A 15,186-nucleotide genomic window follows, 5' to 3' on the forward strand; every position below is an offset into this window, starting at 1 on the left:
TCCTTACCTTTGATACACGTAGTCTGCAACTACTGATACAGAGATCATAAAATAAGTAAAATACCTATAGGTATACTGTTTTAAAACCAATTAAATAAAATCACAAGGAACCTGAGGTAGGTCTTACTCTTACATATTTTACAACTATATAAAATACTTAGGTCTTAGGTACTAGAACGTCTAGATCAAGTCTGTATCAAGATATTAAATGTACCAAACTTGAAACTACCAACTCAAAGTTGTTAAGTTAGATAAAGTATCTTAACTCTTTATGACGCAGTTAGTATAGTAATAATTAAATCAATAAATCTATATTAAAATATGGATATTAATAGAAAAAATCAATAATATTCACTGTAATAATGTTTAAACTTTAAATTTCAAACCCAGACAACACAAAACAAATTTTTATACCGAACCAGATTTTTTCTATATTCACCTAATGAACAAATATGCAAATTCATAAAGTCCCAATCCTTGCAGCAGGTTATCAGATTTATATATTTAAATTGTATAAATACAATCAAAAATCGATAGGGTTATTAAAAATTAATAATAAAAATAATGTCTATCAATTAAATTATTGCGACAAAACATTATATTTTGTATTAATCTCTATCGCTGCCATCTATGATTTTATTATAATATTATAATTATATCAATATATTTATATATTTTCATTTGTTCAAAATATAATATAATAAAAATTTTACATAATTTTAAAAATTATAAAACATAATAAAAAGAAAAAGATAGATTTTTCTGTATAATATAAATATATATTTATACAGTTATTATATAGGTACCAGCTACTATACTTTGAGTAGGTAATTATAATAATATATAAAATAGAAATTAATAGTAAGAGTCGATTGTACCTATACGGCTAAACATACGCCTGCAAAGTGCAAACATTCCCTTTTATTATCATAGATAAAAGGTAATATAATTAAAATATATATATATATATACCTATATATAGGCGACTACAATTTATAATTATATACAGGCCCGTATTTAGGGGGGGGGCCAGGGTGGGCTGCAATTGCCCCTCTCGTGAAATTTTTTGGGGGCGATAAATTTTAATGGACTTTTTTATTCAGCCCCCCCCCCCCGCGCTGCGGGTGGCCTTGTCCCCCCTCCTCATTCTGCCACAAAATGGGGTGGGGTGGATTTTTATAAGTGCCCCGGGCGCCTAAATTCTAAATACAGCCCTGATTATATAACATAGAAATTGAAGCATTTTTAACTTAATATCAATATAATATGTTAATATTTAATTTAAATTAATTTGTAACGATATTTAAACATTAAATAGTAGTTGAAAATAAAAATATTTATTCCAAACAACACAAAACCAACAATTAATTTTAAATATAAATATTGGATAAACGTCTAATTTTAATTTTAAATAGTTATTGAAACACAGTATATTTAATAATTATTAAATTTTAAAACTTATTAAACCTCATATATTAATTGAAAATAAAATATGATTATTTAAATATTTAATAATGATTGATAAATATTTTGGTTACAATCAATAAAAATTAATATATATTCAATATTGTTTCAACTATAAATTTTAAATATTTGAATTTAAATCAAATAAAAATATTTATACAATCGTATTGATTAACAATTGCTGTGTGGGTACCTAACTTAAATTAATGAAATGTGATGCTGTTTACACATCCATCGCATAGTCATACGGTCTCATTAACGAGAACATATTACTGCCAACCATATTTTTTTGCAAGCGGTATTTATTTATTTATTTACGGACAAATTGTCCAATTTCAAATACATTTATATCTAATAGTGTCAATTTATGTCTTTTAAATGCAATATACATTCAAATGCCACCGCATGGTTCATATTATGATAATATTTTAAATTATTTAAATCTTATTCCGGTTAAGACAAGACGCTTACAGTTTCTCTCGAAATTTCTCTATATGTTGATTTCTGGCCTGAGTGATTGTCCTGATTTACTTAATTTAATTAATTTTAAAATTAATACCTTTAACGCCAGTAATCTTGAGCTTTTTTATCTTGTTTATTCTGACAAGAACTATATGTTAAATTGTCCTGCTAATCTGTTAACGATTGCAGGTAATAGCTATTCTTTTGCTTTTAACTAGTTAAATTTATTTTTATATTGACTTACAGTAGCTTATTTTATTGTACTTTATTAATTATCTTAATAGTTTTATAATTATTATTTATAATAATTTTTGTATATTTCTCTTTGTGTACCTGACCTATTTTATTATCAATTGTAATCTCTTACTGCTGTAATTTTAACCATTTTATATAAGGACTCCGTCCGTTTAATTATTATAAATAAATAAATAAATTGTGAATAATTACCAAATAATTTTAACATAAATAAGCTTAATCAATAGTTAACAATCTAATATAAGAACAACTATAAAGTGTTTAAAACTATAATAATATGTAATATATAAAATTCATATCTAATATATAAGATAATATAGACAATAAACAATGAATAGTTATACAAATGATGGGAATATAGTTGACTTTAATAGATTATGATCATCAAAATTGTTGCCACGAGACATTAAATATTAATTGGGTGATTTAACATGTAGTTTTGAGAAACTGAATGAATATAAAACAAATTATTGTTTCGAGTGTTATTTTTGGATACTTTGAAATTTATCAGACTTAGGTACCTAATAATCGATACATAATCTACAAAATAATCAATTTCATTGTTTGATAGTTTTGAGAGAAAAGAGTTCTACGTAGCAATTCTTAATGAATCTAATTTTAATATTCCTAGAATGTGTTCGTAAGTGTGGGGAGTTCTCTCTATATTACCTACATTTGTTGCAGTCTTGCAGATAAAGTGAAGCACTTTATTTTGACCTTTTTCAAGTTTGTTATTGTGACCAATGTTATTATTATCCCAGATTATCGGTACATATTCTAATAAAGATCGGATAACATAATTATAGAGGCTTTTGAAAGTGAAAGGATCATTAAATTCTGAGTAATTATGTTTAATCATACCAAACAAGGATAGTGCTTTATTTTGGATACCTAGTTAATAATATATTATGGATATTGAATAGTGATTTTGAGTCTCATAGTATACCTAAGTCACGGATAATTCCGGATCTTTTTAGTTATATTAAATACTGATAAGTTAAGAGAAAATCATATTTTTTGTTAGCGGAGTTGTGAAAAGAGAGCTGTATGACATTTGTGTAATTAAATTTTAGTTAGTTAGTTAAATGAAAACATGTGGTTTCATACTTGCATAGGGAGATTATACATTATGACGAGATGGTCAGACAGCTGGAGCCGCTTAAGGTATTGTTGAAATGATTAACTTTGGCATACAAATAGCCCAAAAATTTAAATAATTATATAAATACTTTAGTCGTGTGAACTAATTTTGTCGTGAATTACCTATATTATAAGGTACTACCTTTTGACCATCCCCACCCCTCCAATATACAGATATTTTTTTTAATCTTAAATAAATATTGTAAATTATTATAATATAAATAGGCTTGTTTGAGTATGACCTTTAGATGATTTTCGTGTGGTACCTAATTTTAATTAATAATTCCATGGGGTTTTTAGACAGATTTTGTTCTGTTAAATTGAAAAAGCATTTTCATTTTCTTCATAATCTTATTTGTTTTTCTTTAAAATAATTAATAAAAGCAATATATAAGTACATATTTTTCTACAAATCTTTGTAAAGGTTGTATACAAACGATTTAACTTTCTGCCATGGAAAACCTAGAACAACAAAAAAACGAAATAATCAATATCATTATATTCATAAAATTTTAAATAATTTATTACCTGGCGTAAAAATTTAGTCTACTATGGGTTCAGTAATATTATTTTCTTTGAGAAAATTAGTTATGGATGTAGAAAGTGTATCAGCATCTTGTTTTTCTGATACATCCATATATCCCAAAAACCGTTCCACCACATTTAAACCAATAGCATACCGTATACACAGTGATAATTATTACTCTTGCCTGAAACATCTAAATACGACATTTTTAGTGATATGTAAATAATAAAAAGATACCGGACAAAAATATTTTACATAGGCTCATCACACATTACACTCAAATATCCACATTCTTTGATTTCATTAAATATACTCAATAGAACACTTATTGGACCGTTGTCTTATTGTTACAGTGTTACATTATATTATAAAATTTAAAATAACCTGAATAAAAATGATTCAAATGACGCATAAATACATAAAAATTTCCAATGAGTTTTCCAAATTAAATTATTGTTGGTTTGAACATTTTTTTCTAAGATAAATTATTTTATATACCTACAAACCAGTTTGGCCAAATTACGCTTATAATCCAATCGTTTTTATGGGTTATTTAATTTTATTTCTATCCATGTTGGCATGTTTGTTATATCTGTTCTGTAATATCCAGGGCCCCAGCCCTTAGTATGGTAACTGTTTAGACGTTTACGGCCGAGGTTTATAATACATGCTGACAACTGTTTTGGCAAATGCTGTGGTGATTAGACATACATTTAAAATAATTGAATTACAATTTATATAAACTATACTCAAAAACATATTATTAACTTATAACCAAATACTTCATTTTTATAATACTTACATTTTATACTTACAAACAAATTGTTTGAGTCTTCTAGACTCGTGGTTGGTAATATGTTAGGATGATGATGAGTTTTCTGACTCAAACTTCCCGACCTTAGGAGACTGTCTTTTTCACTTTTTTACTTTTGGCAAGCATAAGTTTAAAATTAGAATAGTGATAAGAAGTGAGTGCATAGCAACCTTGAATACTGAATGCATATGTGTACTATGTCCTCTCAAATGTGTTAGTAATTAATTAAATGACAAGGAAATTACCAGTTTTGGAATCCTATCATTTTGGAATACGAAAAGCATTGTCATTAGGAGATACCAAATGGTAAATTTGCTGCCCCAAAAAATACTATATTAGAAAAAAGTATCTAAATAGAACATTTTTAGCAGATAATTAATTTTGCTACTCCAGAATTTTGACTCTAGTGACCCTCATGATAAGATGGGTCTAGATCGAGTTAGTCAAGTAATACCTTGGAAACACCTTTTCCCTTGAAATTGGCCCGTCTCGTGTCTTGCAGGGTGATTACCCAATAAATTACCTATTAAAAAAATTATACTTAATGTTGTAAAATTATATGTAATTTTAAATAATATAAGGTACTAAATAAATTATTATCAAACACATTAACTGATATTATTACTTCAATAAAATATAAAGAAAATTATCCAGAAAGTTAATAAATCAACCATATAATTATAATATTATGGTTACGGTAAACCATACAAAATATGTATTCTAAACTATTTATTTAATAAATAATGTCCCCCGTGGATAAAATACTACAATATTAGAGTATGGTTAGTGCTTAAATAATAATAGCAAATATTATAATATTTATGTTAAATCATAAGCAATATCGATTGTAAAAAAAGAACCAAAAAATAAAAAATAAATAAATATATTTTAAAGCATTGTAAAAAGCATTAAAATTATTTAATAAAAAATGGTTACTACGTAACAGTCACATTATAATATATAAAAGAAAACAATTATGAACCTAACTTTCCTTTTTTATTACCAAAAGATTTTCATTTGTATTATACATTTTTTGGCCCATAGTAATTACATTATTTTAACTATTATAAATATATTATGCACTACATATAAAATGTATTTTATGTCATGTTTGAATTTTATTATGTTTATTGTTTAATGCTTATATCATAATATGTTGACTCTTGACTATCGTCACAAGGTTTACTTTTTAGTAATACGCAAAGCTGTAACAATAATATTAAAAAAAAAATGTTAAATTTACATGTTGTAAGCTCTATTAGGTACTGCTAATAAATAAAATTAATAATTATCATTATAAGATGATTCTTATAAAATTGTAAGGCATAGTTGGGCCATACTTATAATTTATTTATAACAAACATTACTACTGTGTAAAAAAAAAATATGAATATTATACTTAATATTAATGTATTGTACAATTAGTAATTAAGAATAAAAAACAAAAAAAGACAAATTATAAGGTGGTTCCTTTGCTATAACGTATAATTAATTTATGGCAAATATTTGTTTGAAAAAAAAAATTTTAAAGTGATTCTTTGTAATATAGGAGTTATATGCTATTAGAAATTAAGTCATTTTAATTGTATACAATGTAGGATAATTAGTAATAAAGCAAATACATCCTCAATTAATTAACACTGTTTGCTGATAAGTTTGGGAACCTTTAAAAATACTGTAAAAAGGCCATTCAACTGTAGAGCATAGATGGGTCATACTTATAAATAATATATTGAAAACATGACTGTTATTAAAAAATATATATATATATATATGAAAATTATACTTATTATTAATACAATAAGTAATAAAACAAAAAAAAAAAAAAAAAATACAGAAAAAAACAGAAAAAAACAGAAAAAAGAAAAATTGTAAGGTGACACCTATGCTATTAAAAATCTAGTAACTTGAATTGTATATGATGTAGGAATTAGTAATAAAGTCATCGTCCTCAACCAATCACCACACCTTCAAAAAGATCATAAATGCCATTCAACTGTTTGATTTTGTTTTTGAAAAGAATTTATCATGAACAGTCAAAAGAGAAGAAACAAGATTGCACAAATTAATAATTATTTATTAATTTGGGAACATAAGACTGCAATAAAAAAACAATTGTACAAAACTTAGTGTTTTGAGCATGTCTAAACTCAACTGAATAACTTTAATGAACTATAAACCATATCAAAGGACAATGATTTCATTAATAGCATCAGTAGCTGGACAAACATTTAATGTTAGTATTCAAGAGTGGGAATCATATTTTATTTATTCGTACAGAGCTATGTTCCACAATAATACCTGTTAGGCAAACATTACAGTGTTCTGCAATGGGTATACTTAGTTAATAAAATTTGTGTGCTATTGTGTGACAAGTGGATTTTGAACTACAATTACCTGTCAGCTGTCATAGATATATTACCAAAAATGACTGGTACTGCTGTTCCAACACAACCTTTTGATACTTGGATCAACATACCAATAGTATATTTCATGTCAACAGTTAAAAAAGTCCACAAGAGAAGATTACCTTTCAAACATTTGCTCAGTAACTTTGGGTAATCAAGGGTAAAGATTTTGCAGTGTGGTTCTTAAACAACCTTGTAAAGGACTACATTATCAAACGTGTGTCATAAGTTCATGAAAAAGTACCTTGAAATAATAATATAAAACAAATGCAATGCTATGCTACTCTACATTACCGGTTTATTATTTACCTATCATGTTGTGTTAATGCAGGACATCCTTACCACTAAAACATATTAACAATTACGCATCATCAGTTATTACATCATTTCTGTCTCTGAATGACATCTTGTGTAATGGGACCAGAAGATTAGCCAACACTGTGTCAGAGATACAACTTTGATTCTGAAAAACTGTGACACATGAGCCTAAATTTACTCCATTTTTAGCCACAATATGTAAAGCAAACTTTGAAAATAAAATATGTGACAAACCTACAATAGCCAGAATCATTAAAAATGATTTTTGCAGGATTGAAAATCGTCAAACAGTATAATCAAATATTAAAGTCTAATTGGAATAGGAAAAATCACATCTCACTTTGAGAAAATTGTGTTTAAACTTGTATGATACTCTTATGTACTGCTTGATATTCCGCCCACTGCTGTTACATTTTATACTCTCACTTTTCACTAGAATGATATGGGCAAATGCTTAAAGTTTAACATCACAACCTTGTTACAATTAGTTCAGAGTTATCCTTAAACCATTGAACCCACTTGTCAAGATGATCAAGCATAAATTGCTTTCAGATATACTCAACAAATTATGATACATTGGTATATATATTACATATTGGTATATATATTACATCAATATTGAACAATGGAAATATATTTTTGCAACAATTATAATCAATGCCGATACTATGCTGTTAGCTGACCTTCAAACACGTTGGTCTTTATGTTATAAGCGTACCTATAAGTCAGTAGAAACCCTGTATTTCACTTCTAGTTATACAACGTTGATATTATCATGGTGTATCAGACGAGTACTATGGATCTTGTATATATTTTCAATTAAATGCCACTTACAAAGGAAAACAGTTGAATGTTGTCATGAATATGAAACCAAATAATAACATTGCAAATTTTTATAAAGTTCAATGACATCAAAATATTATTAATTGTTATAATTATGTATTATATAAACTGTAACTGCATCTGCATTTTGTTAATTTATTATTTTTAATATTTTGTCATAACTCTAGTAGATTAAGTAGGTTTTTTAGTGTGCAATAAACTTATGTACAACATAATTTGGACTTCGGTCATACCTAAAAAAATTATTAACTTAGTTCAAATATTATTGTTAATATTAATGTTGGTGTAAAATGTGATTTCTTTGGTTTCACATACAGTACTTTTTTTCATGATAAACAGGGTTGTTATGTTTAAACAACAGTTTACAACATTAATTTTAAATATTTGCTTACAATGTTTTATAAATTGACCAAAACTGTATAAAGTCAAATTAAATATTCCTTTATATTTTTAATATTGTATTATTTTTGTTGGTTATTTTATCAAATACAAATAAATAGTAAAATAATAGATATAACATCATAAATCATTTATTATTAAAGTAAACGTAATAAGTAAAACTTACAAATTAAAAAGAAAAGTAATAATAAACAAAAAATATTTAACATTAACAATTCAAATAAAGTAATATGTCAAAGAACTAGTCTTTATTGGAACATAAGTTTTACATTTAAATAGTAATAAATTGATGAATGACCACTTCAATTCTTCAATTTCATAATATACATAATTTTATCACAATATCAAAGTATATTTTATATTTTATTGGCACGGAGTTTTTTTGTTGGGATTTAAATAATAAAAAAAAATTATATGTCTTGGATTTATAATATCTGGGATTTTATAACATAAAAAAAACCTTTGTTAAAAGGTAACTTAAAACCTATGTAAATACCACCGAAATTTTATAAAATATTAGGTAAAGTGCAGAAGTCACATTTATAGGGCCTTTCGTTGATACCTTTAGAAACACTCATAGGGTTACAATGCTCTCACTATTATCACTATTATAATTCTCACTCTTTTTTTAATGTTCTAACTTTTTCTCACTTATTTCTTATACATATAAACATATTTTTTTAAATATTTTATAATATGAATAATTTAAATGTTACTACTTACTTGTGAGTTGTGATAATGAAATGAATACAGATGATGGTAAAATTAAATTTTTTATATTGCTAAAAATATATGTGATAAACTGATAAACATGGAGTATAATCAAATTTTCTTTGACTGCCGTAAATGCATTTGTTTTTTGATTTCGTTATCTTTATTATTGATTTAATTTCTTGTATTATGATATGAGTACTTCTGATATATTTTTCGCATTGTACGTATTTTAACAAAGCATATTTTATAAATTGATAAATTTTTGGATGGGCTGTATTTTATTAAATATACCATTGAAAATTGATCATTTAAATTTAAAAATATTCTATAATTACAAAGGTGGAATAATAAAATAAATAATAATCTTACCATGTCTTTGGATATTCACATGCACGTAATTAAGGCAGTATAAATCCATACCTTCAGTATGCCACACGAATGTAGATATCCACTTACCGAAATATAAATAGGTAAGGTGTATTGACACCTTCGATGGTCGTATCGTTCATAACAGCCAGTATCGTGTCCAGGTTATTTATACTCAAATCCTTAATTTATTTAAAACAACTTATTTACTTCATTTAAATATGCATTTGAGATAAAATGAAATATAATTTATTGTTGTATAAATCCAACTCATACTTCCACATCTCTGTCAGTAACTGGCCCAGTTACATCAGCATGGGGTGTGGCAAACAATGTTCTCCCAATATATTTTTTCGATATCTTCATTGTCTTTATGATCCGGAGATTTATAGGAGTCAGTCTCTGAAAGTTTTTTAAATTTCCTGACCGTCATCGTTTTTTGATCTCGTCTGAATTGTTGATAGCTTAATTGATAAATGATATTTCCCCTTGAAGGCATTACGGGTTCCACATTTTGCATTAATTCTACTAAAATCCGAAAATACCAATTTTTACAATGACAGAATCGTTTTTCTTATACAATGATATTCTTATATCATTGAATTCAAATTTAACACCATTCATTACAGTGATCCACTTGTAATCTACTGTACAGCAGAGCGACATCCATTTACCCGCCTTTTTTTAATAAAATTGGACAAACCTATGAGGAATCTTGTATTACATTTTCAAATCTTAGATTTAAAAAGAAAACTTTTTATGAATATCCAACACTAAATAATTTGCACATTTTCGTGATTTTTACGTATTTTTTTTAAGATATGAACTGTATATGCTTATATAAAAAAATTGTGCCTGTGTATTTTTAATATGTTTCAACTACTATTGTGAAAATTTATTAGAAGACTCGTATTAAATTTTCAAGCTGTCTTACCCAACAAATAACAAATTTTATTGATATTTATAGAAAAAAAACTAAGAATAATGGAAACTGAAAATTTTCATAGACAGTTCAGAACTAATCTAAATATTTTGAAAATCTTAACGTGTATAGAAAAGGTTAATATAAATAACCAGAGAAAATTTCATGTATTTACAGTGATTTGTTTTAGTGTTACACCAAAAACCAAAATCGATTTTGCCGAAAAGATCCTGGTTTTCCTTATATTATATATGTTATGGGTGAAGTACAAAAACGGTTAGTGTACACTGTACATATTACCCGGGTAATGTGAACCTCATCCATACGAACAGTGTAATGTATACATTATCCACCTTAAATATGTAGTATCCAATCAATTTATACATTATCCGGTGTGCTGTGGATAATGTATTCGTATAACTATAATCGTAAACCTATAACTTCGGTACAACATGACCAACGCATCAAACACTTAAAATGGTACAGATTATACAAAGTCTTTCTAGTAACAAAAACCAAATTATACTAATTCAAAAAAAAATTATTTATTATTATTACTATTAAACTATAAATTATATATTTGAACAATTTTACTATTTACCTAATTAAAATTTAAAAGCGAAATACAATTATTTATTAGAACAATTTGAGTTTGGATGACATTTAGAATTACAAAGTATTCCCCCGGATTTGCATTTACATTTATTTGTTAAGCATTTAGTTTTACATAAACACTTCTTAAAACCTTGACCACCGGAAAAAGATTGTTTATTAGCTATTTCACGCAAAGATTTTTTTGTGGCTAAAACTTCTAAAATATCTATTAATGGTTCAGAGCATACAGTGAATTGATTTCTGGAATAAAGTTGATGAAGAGTGCCATTTTTATTAACGAGTTCGTAATATTGATTATCACTTATAGACACAACCGCAAAGAGTATATTCTGTGGATCACCCTTACTTCTGTCTACTTCTGGTAGTTTGACTCTAACTGTGTCGCCAACATTGCACGGTGGGAATTTGTTGATGGATCTGAACTTCATTTTTTTTGCTTGTTGCTCAAGCGATAATTTTGAATTGCTTCTTTCATTTTCTATGGTGTTCTGAAACATTTTTAATAAAAATAAATAACATTTTTTTCTAAATAAAACTTGTTTTGTAATAATTACTTTTTTATCACATAAACCACAAATAGATGTTTGTTCATTACCAAGAATACAGCCACACGATTCACAGCAATTAGATACAGTACTGTCCTGTTAAGAAAAAAATTAGAAGTGATTAAATCTGGTATAACGACTATATATTGCCAACAATTTACCTCTTTATCGGAAACACTATGATTTTCTCTTTGTTCATAGTTTGACACAACACTTTGCAATATTTCTTCCAATTCTTGTTCAGTGGTTAATTTTTCCACTGTTTCAGCTGGTAGAAAAGATGATTACAAACCAATTTTCACATCAGTACCAAACATGGCCATGTATGGAGATCTTTTAATGCCATCGTGGTAGATCCTATTTTTCATTAGCTGTACAAATCGAAGTCCCTCTGACCATGATTTACAGTTATTTGTTTTCATCCATGTTATCAACATGTTTTGTATGTCTTGGTTTGCTCTCTCGACACTTCCTTGTTTCTGACTGTGGAGTGGCTTTCCATGAACGATTTTCAGTGTGTCCCACATTTCTTTTAAGTCTTCTATTATTTTATTTACAAACTCACGGCCATTGTCAGATTGTAATATCATCGGAGCTCCGAAAATACAAAATATGTCGATAAGGTGTTTTGCAACTTCTTCTGCTCTCTTTGTTTTTAAGGGTCTTAGTTGAACGAATTTAGTAAGAAGATCCTGATATACCATAATAAACCGGAACTCTCCATCCCCCTGCGACTGCATATCAATCAGGTCCACTTGGCACCTACTATTCATTTCCGAAAACACCATTGGTTTAATCACTAGACCCTTGTTTTTAGATTTTTGTTTAGATTGACACGATTCGCAAAACTTTAAGTAAATAGACACTGCTTCTTGTGTTATATTTTTATACTTTTTTTTAACTTCAGCATTCATGCGGTGTTTTCCACCACGCCCAATACTCAAATGTACATCGTGTAGCACATCATAGATATTTTCATTAGTAATATAGTACAAAATGTTTGTATTACCTTCCAACAACGGCAATATTAATTTATCTTCTTCTCCAATAGTAATGAGGTCGTATCTTTTCAAAATTCGATATGCCTTGTTACTTTTTATTCCACTTGATCTCACATTTTTAATTTCCGAAACTATTTCGTTATACTTAACTGCCGATAAATAAACTGAATTATTATTTTTTTCATTAACTATTTTATAAAAACATTCATAAAATTTTTCGCGTGAAGTCATTTTAAAAACCTATTATATGTACGACGCGTGTATTAAGACGAACTAGCACTGTACTAAATATTATTGCGTGTGTTTCTTCATAAACATTTATCTACAATCGTTATTTTCTCATATACATTTTATCAAAGTACCTTACCCACTCAGTCGTAGATAATGTGTAAAATACCCGAGTAAAGTACGAAATAAACGTTTTATAAATAGTATTTTTACTTTATCCAATAGGTACAGGTAGTGTACACATTACCCGGATAATGTGAACACTAACCATATTTTGTACTTTACCCGTAACATATACATTAAAAATTTAACTTAATTTAAGCTGGTAGTATTTTTCTTAAAACAAATCAGCGTTTATTGTTTAATATAAAACATGTTATACTAATGGTTACAATTTAAAAATATAAGATTCATGTAACCGTCATCAATGTTATTATTTTTTTTTCACAAAAAGTTACATATTGATGTAATTAATTAAAAATATTACACAAAGTGTGAAATAAGATATTCCATTTCATGAAAAATATGATTCTCTAAGTGTATACGACATATACAATTAATAGTTATTTATTAATACATACTTATGATTCATACATTTGCATCACCTGCTCGGAATCGTTTTTTATATAATGCAACAATTGCATTCAAGTCGAATACTGTGCGAGGATCGAAAGGATCAAAATGATCTTAATCATTTTTTTTATAAAGAAAATTAGGTACCCAACATAAAAATAATAATAATTCAAGAAAGTACCTATAGTAATAACAACAATTTATTTACAAAATTCACACATTATATAATTATATTATGTAGCAAATAAAATTAATTTTTTTTCCCTACCATATTACATTCAAATGAATGTGTCGACCACCAGTGACGTTTCTAAAACAGAAAAGTGACATTGATAATATTATAAAACAACAGTATTGTTAGTAAACAATAAATTTAAATATTCTTACTTGGCAATCATCCGAGCAGTATCTTGCCGTTTTACATTTATTACAAATAACAGAATGTCTGATACAAAATTCCGACACTTTTCCAAGTTACACTAAAAAAAAATAACAACAAAAACATTTTTAGAAACTTTAAAGTGATCATAAAGTAATACTAATTACTATAATTTTCATATCATTATAGCCCCGAATCTTCAGAATCAATATTTTGGAAAGACCAACAAAAAATTTCAGGAAAAACAGGAAAAAAACAAGTTTTTAACTAAATGGATTTCGTAATTTTGTAATTATCTCCTAATGTTTATATTAGTAATGCCTTAGCATACAAATGTTATTAATATTTTAGAGCTATTTATAATAGGCATATCACTTGTTTTTATTATTTTTATATTTTTTTGTCAATAAAAAATAATTTGCTTTGTTTTAATAAAAACTTGATAATTTATTATAAAGCTCTATAAACAATATTAAGTATATTATTAAGATATTTAGAATGACTAATAAGTAACAATATAATATTAACTAAATGTAATAAAATTTAAGTAATGATAGTAAATACAATAGTTAAAAATAAATACAAATAAAATTCATTAAGGAAATTTGGCTAAAATATTAAAAGGAAAATGAAGGGTCGTTATTGGCGATGCGCATAAGGTGAATAATTGGAGACAGTGGCGCCGAGGTTTGTTCCAAATCATGTTGCGAAATTATACATCTTTATTGAGACACCCACCACCTAAATTTATTTTATAGACCCACAAAAATACATTATGTATAATATCTTGAATCTTCACCACATACTAATGTATTTACTTATTGTAGCTAGATTATAGACAAGCTAAGACTGTTGACCTTGGGACTTGGTATTGCTTTCTTTATAACATGTTTTGTTTTAGATTTGGGAGATTTAAATCATTTATATAAGTATAAAACTATATAAGTGTAATGATTCATATATTTATCAAGTATATTTATCATTTATATAAATGTAATGTATGTATTTATCAATATTTATTCTTGAATCCAACAAATACCTTATTGGGAGTTTGGACCATGAACATTAAACATAATACATACTTTAGATGTAACAATAAAATAACATAAATAAAAAATATTAAGTTCATATTAAAAATTAAATTAATATTGTATAACTCTTTCAGTGTTTGGTTCACAATCTTGCTCACATGTAATAATCATTACATTTTCCAA

The 15,186-nt window shown here is 26.6% G+C and overlaps 2 protein-coding genes across 2 annotated transcripts; both read right to left on the minus strand.

Moving 5' to 3' along the window:
* Positions 1-11,260: 11,260 nt before the first annotated feature.
* LOC132933753 (uncharacterized) lies at positions 11,261-11,746 on the minus strand. Its single transcript, XM_061000032.1, has one exon. The coding sequence runs from the start codon at positions 11,741-11,743 to the stop codon at positions 11,261-11,263; it is 483 nt and encodes a 160-aa protein (XP_060856015.1). The 5' UTR covers positions 11,744-11,746.
* Positions 11,747-11,796: 50 nt separating this feature from the next.
* Positions 11,797-12,705, minus strand: LOC132953760 (KRAB-A domain-containing protein 2-like). Its single transcript, XM_061026116.1, has 3 exons — positions 12,102-12,705; positions 11,942-12,059; positions 11,797-11,887 (listed from the first exon to the last, which is right to left on the minus strand). Exons 1-3 carry the CDS (start codon positions 12,703-12,705, stop codon positions 11,797-11,799), a joined length of 813 nt encoding a protein of 270 aa, XP_060882099.1.
* Between the last annotated feature and the right edge of the window lie 2,481 nt (positions 12,706-15,186).

The sequence above is a fragment of the Metopolophium dirhodum genome, chromosome 1, assembly GCF_019925205.1.
Source record: "Metopolophium dirhodum isolate CAU chromosome 1, ASM1992520v1, whole genome shotgun sequence".
Lineage (NCBI taxonomy): Eukaryota > Metazoa > Arthropoda > Insecta > Hemiptera > Aphididae > Metopolophium > Metopolophium dirhodum.

What these genes read in the sequence shown, in the direction of transcription:
- LOC132933753 (XM_061000032.1), bottom strand. Translation starts at nt 11,743, where the DNA reads ATGTTTCAGAACACCATAGAAAATGAAAGAAGCAATTCAAAATTATCG.
- LOC132953760 (XM_061026116.1), bottom strand. Translation starts at nt 12,705, where the DNA reads ATGAATGCTGAAGTTAAAAAAAAGTATAAAAATATAACACAAGAAGCA. An exon ending in TCCATACATGGCCATGTTTG is followed by an intron (nt 12,060 to 12,101) that starts GTACTGATGTGA and finishes CTTTTCTACCAG; the next exon opens with CTGAAACAGTGGAAAAATTA. An exon ending in GATAAAGAGGTAAATTGTTG is followed by an intron (nt 11,888 to 11,941) that starts GCAATATATAGT and finishes TTTTCTTAACAG; the next exon opens with GACAGTACTGTATCTAATTG.